This window comes from Lolium perenne, chromosome 5, assembly GCF_019359855.2.
Source record: "Lolium perenne isolate Kyuss_39 chromosome 5, Kyuss_2.0, whole genome shotgun sequence".
In the NCBI taxonomy this organism is placed as follows: Eukaryota; Viridiplantae; Streptophyta; class Magnoliopsida; order Poales; family Poaceae; genus Lolium; species Lolium perenne.
Window position 1 is genome coordinate 25113835 of NC_067248.2, and position 11190 is coordinate 25125024.

The 11190-nt window shown below is 44.9% G+C and overlaps 1 protein-coding gene across 5 annotated transcripts; it reads right to left on the minus strand.

The window, feature by feature from the left end:
* Positions 1-344: 344 nt before the first annotated feature.
* LOC127298737 (uncharacterized) lies at positions 345-6038 on the minus strand. Of its 5 annotated transcripts, none has more exons than XR_011744636.1 (7): positions 5252-6033; positions 4866-5110; positions 4080-4209; positions 3940-3966; positions 3679-3867; positions 3169-3299; positions 345-2482 (listed from the first exon to the last, which is right to left on the minus strand). XR_011744636.1 is itself a non-coding variant. In XM_071819778.1 (6 exons), exons 1-4 carry the CDS (start codon positions 5707-5709, stop codon positions 3826-3828), a joined length of 657 nt encoding a protein of 218 aa, XP_071675879.1. In that variant the 5' UTR covers positions 5710-6038; the 3' UTR covers positions 345-2482; positions 3169-3299; positions 3679-3825. The 5 variants fall into 5 exon arrangements, 1 of the variants encoding a protein (XP_071675879.1); XR_011744637.1 differs by having other exon boundaries at positions 345-778; positions 2204-2482; positions 4866-6032; XR_011744638.1 differs by having other exon boundaries at positions 345-778; positions 2240-2482; positions 4866-6031.
* Positions 6039-11190: the final 5152 nt, after the last annotated feature.

The window sequence follows — 11190 nt, forward strand, 5'->3', positions numbered from 1 at the left end:
TTCAAGCATTTTAAAGCTCTTTTTATGCGTACTGCATACTTAGTTCTAAACACTTGATTTCAAGAAGTAACACAAGGGTGAAGAAACTATAACAACCTACTAAAATGAGAAGTCCAAACTGAGTTTCGGTACTCTTAGTTTGAAAACATGGTATTTTACCTTCGTCTAAACCTGATGCGAATCGTGTCTGGAGTATATCTCCTTAAACAGAGCCAATGGAATCAATAGTTTGTAAAAAAAATTATAAGCTACGACTATTAGCTCCTATTAAGCACACATATAGAGTTTATACTAAAGGATGCACGGACGGCGCGGCGGCACACCGCACCCAGCTTGGAGTTAAAGAATAAATGATGTTTATTTTAGAATTAAAGGGGCCGTGTCTCCTGGTTTCATTTAAAATGTAACCCCAAGTGTGCCAGTTTTTTTTAGCAGAGCTCATCCGTCAAGTACACGAAGGAAGAAATAAGAAAATCTACAGAGGAAACTTGATTTTACAGTTTTTTAGAACTGAAGCTTATGTGCTCGCTGAATGAATTTCTCATAGGCAATCTCCTGACGCCAACGATCAACATGATTCACTGGTGGATGGATGGATTTCAAATGACAGATCCCAACAGCAGAAGATTCAGGTCCAGGCAATCTTCAGGAGGTCCCCGCAGAAGTAGCAAGTTCTTGTCTAGAAGAGCTGAGTGTTTGTCCATGCAAAGGATCTTCCAAGATCTGATTGTACTCCAATCCTTCTCAGGATTTCCTGAACACCTAGCCATTGTACTCCCTGAAATCACATTTTATTACGCAATGACCATATGCACCATAACGTTGCAGAGGAAAATATGTTCAAAGCTGAATTATTATTTTCACTGAATTGTTATGCTCAAAACCGAATAAAGGATGTTTTAAATCATGTTAAATTAAGGCTGATGTGGAGGTCTAATAGTAAACGGATGATCAACAATGACTGGGCTATTGTTCTGTATAGTGGAAAGATCCAAGGCATGAAGGTATGGTTACATATGTATGTTCGATTGTTCATAGGCTGTTGAATTGCAGCAGTTTCAAGATCAGTGTCTCTGAAAATTCATTAGATATATGATAAGGAACATAATATAAGTTGTGATACTTAAGTGGATAACGACATCTTCACTGGATTACATGGTAAAGAATATCGTGTGATAAGATGCTGGTTCATGTGGTCCAGACCACAATGGCCGATGGTTAAGGCGAACATACATCAATGGCCAAGTACTTAATTTCACAGGATACTGTAACTATATAAGTGCACCATTCTGAAACAGTGAGGCAGTGCAATGTGGGTTCCGCAATTTGAACCAAAGAGGCACTGAAAAATAAATTAGTTGCTGCTTAACAGAATGACATGCCTATCATAGGTGGTAGCCAAAATGGAAGCAACAAATGAGTTTCTGCAATATATTTATAGTACTCCCCAAATTATAGAGAATAGACCATCCTACCAATGCATTTAGATAGGGACTTGGCATGATGATTTAGATTTCTCGAAACATGTTTTAACCCACAGGAAATTGTGTTTACTGAGAAAGAAAATGTCTTTACTGAGATGGAGCATGAATATCATAAAAAAGGAGCAAGACTACAATGAGTTCTAACATATATCTTTCTCCGTATTTATCTCGCAATGGAAAGCAAAAAAAGACCATATATATGTATATTCTTGTTCATACAGAACTAATGACAGTCCTATAACTGTAAGCTCCACTTTGCTTAGTGGATTTATAAGATAGTCCCCATTTTTTTAACTAAAAAACGAATTGATGCATCTCTAAACTGTAGTGCTACAATCAGCAGTAAAATGAACATAAATAATCTAAAGAAATTGCAATAAATATACAATTTGATCTTATATAAGCATACTTGAACATTCATGTTGGACAGTATGTAGTGAAAAAATATAACATATCAAGGAAATATCCGCTTAATAAAGAACAATCTATCTCCATGATCATCAGTTCATCACTGTACATATGAACAGAAGAGAAGCAGGGAAAGAAATCACATTTTCTGTTTGCCCGGGCCACCTCCTTTTTGCATGTGATATATAAGTATTGGCTTACAAATGTATGGCAGAAGCACAGTGGACTTGCATGTTCTAAGATTAGTTTGTCAGCTCTAAACAGTACTGCCAAAGTAAAGTGATGTGTGACAGGAATCTTATATCACAAACCTGAATTTTATTTTTCAGAATACATTTAGGCATCACCTGAAAGCGTATGTTGGCGCATTCCTCGCTTCATTCGTTTTTTTATTGGAATTGGTTGTGATGCTAAAACAGTAGAGACGACTCAGTTTTCGAGCTTCATCAGAGGTCTTTCAAATACTTCTTCATGAACAAACCAATCCATCAGCTCCAAGCCCTTTCAATTTCTTCAATTCCGGTTACTGTTGAATTTAAAAACTTGTCTCTTCCTTATTGAGATAACAGGTTGATAGATTACTCGCGAACCTACAAACAATTACTGAAGAAGCATTACTCGATAAATTAACTGAAAAGTCCAAACCATGTAAATGTTGGAAAACTCAGTCTAATAATTGAAGTGAGGAAATACAGGTGTGTCTACAGCTACCACGGTCTGCAAACCGACATGGTTGGTTCGATAAGTTAATCAAAGAACAATGTTATGCACTAATGGGTAATCCTTAATTTTACACTCTCAAATTTCAGGGCCGATGACAATGGACGACCGCTATTAAACCTTGAAATACAACCATACCAGAAAGGATATATCAGAGTAATTTTGTATCCACGAATTATGCAAATAATAAAAATACTGACATCTCATTGTATCTGATGTAACAAAATGCTTTATTGCTTTAACTGAAAGTTAATTATCCCAATGAAAATGCTTAGGTGAGTAATGACCCTTACTCCATGCACAATTTAGTTCATATGAAGCTGAAATTGCGGCAATCATGCATACTATAGCTAGAAAAGGTGCAAGAAACACATAAATGGAGTGGGAGCATCTATATCAATCATCAAACAGTGGGAGGAAGCAGTTAATCGTGAAATATCAAACAAAGAAAAAAAACATGTTGGCATTTATTTGATCAACTAAAAGGATGATAAATGTAAAATAAAAAATTCCGAAATAAACATACTGCTTATATTAAAGAACCATATATACATACATTTTTCTGTACTGTATGCACACCACTTCAAAACTTCAAGCAATGACTAATCTCTTGCTAGCCGTAAGGCTCCAATCGATGAAGTACCAAGGGGGAACTGCAACTGCAGACTGCAGTGCTGTATGGTGTATCTACAAAGAACCAAAGAATCACTTGCAATGTTTGTTTTTTGCTTTCATAAAGAAAACATTCTAGAAAACAGAGATCACTATCTAAGCAGATAAAGTGGAAACGACACAACAGCATAATTATGCCCCTTTGGTGTGTGCATGTATTGCTAGCATTATTTTTGTTGATCCTACTGTTCCTAAAGTAGGATAGCATATTCTGAGAAGGAATAGGCAGTCGTCAGCTCATCTCCTGCTCATATAACATATCATTGACAAAATTCACTCGGGACGGCAGGAAGAACTAACATATCCAGCAATCAGTAGTCAATTGATCATGTCGATTGTTAGTCTGCTGGGAAAATTAAATGATACAGAAAACAATCAGTCTTGTTGTACTCACCCTAAATTTCAGCATAACCACAGAAGTCTTCCTCAATTCTGAACACCACAGAGCACACACAGGCACACAGGCTTGTCTCGCTGATGATGGTGAGCCGAATGAAAATCTACCAGGGGCCTTGGATCCAACCGCCGGAATGCAAGGAGTTCACCCGTACGCATACCGCAGTCCGCAGACAACTACCCACATCTGTTATCACCAAAAAAAATCATAAGTTGATAAAGAACCAATTCTAGTCATTTAGAGATCGACAAAACTCACCATTAAATGGACTCTTCCTCCGAAGATCTTGATGGAAAAAAAATCGCAAGTAAATGACCGCACATAATTAGTAAAATGATCATTCGAGTAGTTACTAAAAAGGTTGGATGATATAATTCGGTAAGTTCACTAAAACGTACATTTTTATTTTGAGGCACACCAGATATATTCCATTTGATTGCCTTGGTATTGAACGGGAGTGCCAAATCTCCAGCAATGTCTTCCACCACTTGCATCCATGTCCAAGTATGAGCTCCAATACGATCATTTCTAAATTTTCACAAAGAAAAAAACACACTATAAATAAAAGTTGTATTTGCCACAAGTTTGATATATTGCTACAGTTTGATATATTGCTACACATGTTGACCAATAATATGAGTCAGTTAGATCAAATTGTTTTCCCGTATAAAGTTCTATAACCTGAAATGGAAAATTCCAGTTCTGTTAGGAGCAGTCCGACAGCTAATATTTCAGAAGGTGGGAATACTAAACACAGCGAATAGGTTGTTGATTCTATTAGCATAACACTCTACCAAGCACAATTGGAGAACCAGCTTTTATTCTCTACTAAAAAGAGTCCACGTAAAACTGAAAAGAGAATGATGTACCAGAAGAAGTTTTTGCACCCAAGGATATAATCAGTATAGCAAGTTCATATGTTAAACATCAGAGGAGATCCAATTGATGCTATTGTTAGCACGAAAAGAAAAGAACACAATGTTTCAATTTCCAAGAATTGGTGGGACGAAAAATCTATCACACAGCTCCAATTCTTAATCTAATACATACATGTGCGTTCGAGTTTCAGTTCAAATCATCAAGGTAAACTATGGGAGAATTGAGTAATCTCACCTCTACTACGAAATGAAGAAAAGTGAGGAACAGGCTCATTGCTGGGAGGGGGGCGGGGTAGGGAACTTTACTCGTTCCAATCCAATCGATGACATCGTCGTCAAGCTTCAGCAAGACGGGAAGTAGGCAGAGCACCGCAGCATTACTCCTTTTCCACGAGCCGCCGCTCTGACAGTATCCACCGCTATGGTGCCGACGAACTCGCGGGCTGTTTGTGCTCGTCTTCTGGTGGTCGAAGGCGGCTTCTAGGAAACAACGCCTCCCATATCTAGAGCAGGCGGTGGTTCCACTGGTTGCCCAGAGCACACACTGCAGACTAACCATTGTGGGCGGGGGCCGCCGTCCAAGTGAGACGATGCAGCAACCCACGCCACGGCCGGCTGTCACAGGGAGTTGGGCAGGGGAGAGACAGGAGCAATGAAACCCGGGCATGGCAGCTCGCTATGGAAGGGAATACCTGGGGCCAGCGTTCGTGGAAGAACCCTCCGGCAGCCTTCCTCGTTGGAGATGCGGAGCGGCTTGCTCGGTAGTCTGGAACAACGCGCTCAGGAATTCAGAGCGGCGCTGGTGGACATCGGGGGTAGCGCGTTGGTGAGGCCGCGAACGTGAGTGGCGTGCTCGCGAGGTCAGGGGCGGCGCGCTGGTGAAACTCCCTGCCGGTGCGGCGCCCAAGGAGGTCCACAGCGGGGCGCGCGGAAGGAACAGGCGGTTGCATCGCCGAATCACAAGCGCGCGCTGGACGAAGCCCATCGAGGCCTTCGTGACGCTCGGGAAGAAGCAAGGAGCGGCGAGCGGGCCAGTTGGGGAGGAGATGTGGGCGCTCCGGAGCAGCATCCTATGCCGCTCCTGCACAGCTCTGGCTCGGACGTCCACACATAGAGCGCCGCCTACACCTATGCGGGGTATCCATCCCATCGGCGGTGCTGGTCGCCGTCGTCGGCGGAGGTGTGGAAGAGAGACCTACTTTCCGGCCGACACCAGGAAGGTCTCCTTCCCGATTCCTCTCTGAAGCCGCCGCCATCACCACGATTTTGGCGAGCTCCAAGGTTCTCCAACGCTGTTGCTCGCCGGCAGAGAAGCCCGTTGGCTCCCTCCGACGACTCGCAACCGCCGCGACGCCGTTCCACGGGCCGCCCTCTGCACGTCCTCCACTCCTCCGCCTGGCTGCATCTTCGTCGGCCTTGTCTCGCAGCTCTCAGTGGAGAAATCGAGAGAGGATGGGAAGATTCTGGAGTGAAACTATGAGCGCACATGCGGCTGCAGTTGAGTTATGTCTACCACCGCTTAGACTGTTGGTTCTTCACGGCTACACCCACACGGCAATAACTCCCCGTTTGGTTCTGCTTTCTACCAGACAGACAAAATTGTACATGTAAAAAAGCTTTCTAAAATTGCTAAAGAGCGCCGAGTCGATACACAGAAAACTACCGACGGGAACCAAACCAACGAAAACAACAAGTTTCAATACCATGTTCGTATCTAGAGAGGCTTCAAAATTGTAAGAAAAATCGAAGTTGTTAAGGTTTAATATAGTACTTATTATTAGAACAAATTATGATGTTGATGCTTCATCTCTTGATAATACTTGATACACACTTTCTGCGCCTAGCTGAAAGGCGTTAAATAAAAGCGCTTATGGGAGAGACAACCCATGTTTTTACTACAGTACTTTTGTTTTATATTTGAGTCTTGGAAGTTGTTTACTAATGTAGCAACCTCTCCTTATCTTAGTTTTATTGCATTGTTGTGCCAAGTAAAGTCTCTAATAGAAGGATGATACTAGATTTGGATTACTGCGCAGAAACAGTTTTCTTTGCTGTCACGAATCTGGGTAAAATTCTCTGTAGGTAACTCAGAAAATTATGCCAATTTACGTGAGTGATCCTCAGATATGTACGCAACATTCATTAGTTTTAAGTTTTCTCATCTGAGCAAGTCTGGTGCCTGTTAAAAATTCGTCTTTACGAACTGTTCTGTTTTGACAGATTCTGCCTTTTATTTTGCATTGCCTGTTTTGCTATGTTAGATGGATTTCTTTGTTCCATTGACTTTCAGTAGCTTTGTGCAATGTCCAGAAGTATAAAGAATGATTGTGTCACCTCTGAATATGTGAATTTTGATTATGCACTAATCCTCTAATGAGTTTGTTTTGAGTTTGGTGTGGAGGAAGTTTTCAAGGATCAAGAGAGGAGGATGATATACACTATGATCAAGGAGAGTGAAAGCTCTAAGCTTGGGGATGCCCCGGTGGTTCACCCCTGCATATATCAAGAAGACTCAAGCGTCTAAGCTTGGGGATGCCCAAGGCATCCCCTTCTTCATCGACAACATTATCAGGTTCCTCTAGTGAAACTATATTTTTATTCCATCACAGCTTATGTACTTTGCTTGGAGCGTCTGTTGTTTTTGTTTTTGTTTTGTTTGAATAAAGTTGGATGCTAGCATTCATTGTGTGGGAGAGAGACACGCTCCGCTATTGCATATGGACAAATATGTCCTTAGGCTTTACTCATAGTATTCATGGCGAAGGTTGAATCTTCTTCGTTAAATTGTTATATGGTTGGAATCGGAAAATGATATATGTGGTAATTGGTATAATATCTTGAATAATGTGATACTTGGCAATTTTTGTGCTCATGTTTAAGCTCTTGCATCATATACTTTGCACTTATTAATGAAGAAATACATAGAGCATGCTAAAATCTGATTTGCATGTTTGGTCTCTCTAAGGTCTAGATAATTTCTAGTATTGAGTTTGAACAACAAGGAAGACGGTGCAGAGTCTTATAATTGTTATCACCAGAAGTTGACCAAGTCAGAGGTGGGCCGCGATCAAGATGGATTTAAAGAATATACATGGAAGAAATATGTGAATCGGCCTGTTATGCAAAGTTTGGGCTAGTTTGCCCTTGTATCTGTGACATAGTAGATTACGTGTCGGTTAGTTAGAGTTTGTCTCGTGCACGGTGGGGATTATTCCCACGTTAGAAAGTCCCCTGGACTATAAATATGTATCTAGGGTTTATGAAATAAACAACAACCAACGTTCAACCACAAATCAAACTCGGCGCATCGCCAACTCCTTCGTCTCGAGGGTTTCTACCGGTAAGCATCATGCTGCCTAGATCGCATCTTGCGATCTAGGCAGCACAAGCTTATTGTCGTTGTTCATGCGTTGCTCGTACTGAAGCCTTTTTGATGGCGAGCAACGTAGTTATCTTAGATGTGTTAGGGTTAGCATTGTTCTTCGTATCATATGCTATCGTAGTGCAACCCTTATACATCTAGCCGCCCTTACACCTATCTTAGGTGTAGGGGCGGCACCCCGCTTGATCATTATTTAGTAGATCCGATCCGTTACGGTTGCTCCTTGTTCTTCAAGGATTAGTTTAATATCTGCAATAGTTAGGCCTTACAAAGGGTTGGAGGATCCAGCGACGCGTAGGGTGTCGTTTGCTAGCCCTAGACAGGATGTTCCGAGGATCAACCTCGTGTTGGTTTTTAGGCCTTGTCTAGGACCGGCTTACGATCACCGTGCGTGACCGCGAGGCCCAATCGTGAGTAGGATGATCCGATTATGCGGTGAAAACCCTAAATCGTCGTAGATCGTTTTAGCTTTATCTTGATCAAGCAGGACCACCATATATTCGTGCACCTCGTACGAATCATGGGTGGATCGGCTCCTTGAGCCGATTCACAGGATAACCTGAGAGCCGATCGAGGCTCGTATTTAATGTTTACGTGTATGCCATGCAGGAAACTAAGCGAGGCATCTCCATCACCTTCCTGACCAGGTATAGGTCAGGTGGCATGCCCTTGCACCAGCATCGGACGTGTGTACCAGAGGCTTTGCGGGCCGCCGCTCGGAGGGACCAGGGCCAGCCGCAGCCCTAAGTTGTTCCCGGCTCTACTGTGTTGCCCGTCGCTGCTCGCCGGTGGGTTTTGACCGCAACACATTCTGGCACGCCCGGTGGGACAAGCTTCGACATCAACCACATCGCCATCTACATCTGAGATGGCGGACGGCACTCCAGTCACGTACGAGGATCTGACCGATGAGCTCAAGAAGAAGTATGACGAGGTCAAAGCAATCCTCGAAGCCGACCTCATCGGCTCTTTTCACAGAACCCGTTCACATGGCATCAGGTGGAAGGGGTTCTCGCCTGATGGTGCACTCGATGGGATAGACCTCTCTGCCCCGTCAAAAGAACGCACCAGGTCCCTACGTCAGGAGATCAACTACATGGTGGCTCACTCGCTGCACCGCCACTCGAGAACTCGGTGAACACTTTGGAGCGTGTCGCTCTCCGGGTGATCCAGGAGATCATGAGGCACCAGTACTCTCCGTCAGGACCAGCTCTCGGGACACACCAAGGAGAGATGCCACTCCAGTCCCGTCCACCGCTGCCATTTGCGTTGGCAGCACCAGAAGTGCCGAATTCACCGGCATTCGTCGTCTACAAGATCGGTGGTGACCCTAGTGACTGCCAGTTCTTGCAGGAGGCGCCTAAGGAGATCCCTCATGGGTACATGTGCACATACGTGCCAGACTGCGGTAACTGGGCGCTCACAAACCAGGCCGCGACAGCAGGGACTTCTGGGAAAGCAGGAGGAACGTCAGCAACAGATCTTGAGAAGCAGACGTGGCTAGCTAAATATGCCACCCCGACGAACCTCCAGAGCTCAGCTCCTGCAGTTGGCTCAGAGCTGGAAAAGCAAGCATGGCTGGCTAAGTACGCCACCCCGGCGAATCTTCAGAGTTCGACTCCTGCAGCCAGCACCGCGGATCAGATCAGTACGATCCTGAGGGACCAGTTCGGCATGGTGCCGAAAAGGAGGACAATCGGCTATTCCAAGCCGTACCCCGATGAATACGAGTTGGTCCCGCTACCACCCAAGTATCGGCTCCCTGACTTCTCCAAGTTCAGTGGATCAGATGGTTCCAGCTCCATCGAGCATGTGAGCCGATATTTGGCACAGCTAGGAACGGCCTCAGCGTCGGATCCACTACGCGTGAGGTTCTTCGCACAGTCCCTCACGGGATCGGCTTTCGGGTGGTACACTTCGTTGCCACCGGACTCGATCCGGACTTGGAAGCAGTTGGAAGAACAGTTCCACATGCAGTTTCACTCAGAAGCTTCCGAGTCTGGCCTTGCCGATCTAGCACAGATACGTCAGAAGCGTGGAGAAACTGTGGCAGAATATATCCAGCGCTTCAGAAATCTGAGGAACCGATGTTATTCGGCTCGTGTGACTGAAAAAGAAGCAGTCGAGTTGGCAGTGGTGGGCCTTGCCTCACAAATCAAGGATATGGCTTCCCAAGCAGACTACCCTTCACTGGCGCACATGGTTCAGAAACTGTCAGCATATGAACAGCGCCATCCAGACTTGTACCAGGACAAATTCAAGCGTGCGGTAGTCCTGGTTGAGGCGGATGAAGACGAAGGCTTTGCGGGAGATCAAGAGGTAGCAGTGGCTGAATGGACTCGGGGGGCAACCCCCGTGTCCTGCAAATGGGTTAAGCCACCAGGTCCGCCCAGAGGGTTTGATTTTGACGTGACCAAAACTGAGCAAATCTTCGACCTCCTACTCAAGGAGAAGCAGTTGAAGATACCCGAAGGTCTCAAATTCCCCACGGTACAGGAGCTGAATGGAAAGCCATACTGCAAATGGCATAATTCGCTCTCCCATGCCACCAACGACTGCAGGGTGTGGCGTCAGCAGATCCAAATGGCGATAGAACAAGGACGTCTGATTTTTAACCAGTACGCCATGAAGGTCGACACTCACCCCTTCCCCGCCGTTAACATGGTGGAGTGCACTTACCCTGAAGGTTGCCGGCCAGGATCCTCGTTCAGTATCAACATGGTAGGACCTGGGCACCACTCTGGCAAGGATGGAGACGAGGGCAGCTGCTCTCGTAGCAAGGACACAGAGGAGGCCGCTCCACGCGATCGGCTCCGTCATGATGGCAAGCGCTACGTCACAGAGGGAGAAGTGAAGAATATAAGATATCAGTGACCCCTCTCTGATCACCTCCTCAATAAGTATGTGAGTCAGTATAGCCAACGCCGGCGACCCAGCGACGATGACGATGAAAGAGATCGTCTGGATAGAGGAGCCAGAAGACATCGTCGGCATGATCGCGATGAGGAGGAGTACGAGCGCCGTGCCAAGGAAAAGTCAAGGGGGCAAGGCGACGAAGATAGGCATTGGGACTGCCCCTTCTTCAGACACTGCTGGGATTCAGGAATGAGCCGATTGCCTACAATCGGCAATTGCCCAGAATGCAACCAGAAGAAGAAGGAGGCAGCCAACGTGTCCGTGTTCAAACGTCTAGGGCCTCTCCCACCACAAAGCAAACGCGCTGAGTCCCCTCGGTTGGAAGATCTCGAG

Bases quoted from the DNA above. Each gene is read 5' to 3' on its own strand.
- LOC127298737 (XM_071819778.1), bottom strand. From the start codon at position 5,709: ATGGGATGGATACCCCGCATAGGTGTAGGCGGCGCTCTATGTGTGGAC. The intron at 4,210-5,251 runs GTATTCCCTTCC...GTGAAAATTTAG, and splicing joins TCCACGAACGCTGGCCCCAG to AAATGATCGTATTGGAGCTC. The intron at 3,868-3,939 runs GTGAGTTTTGTC...TGGTGATAACAG, and splicing joins GAGGAAGAGTCCATTTAATG to ATGTGGGTAGTTGTCTGCGG.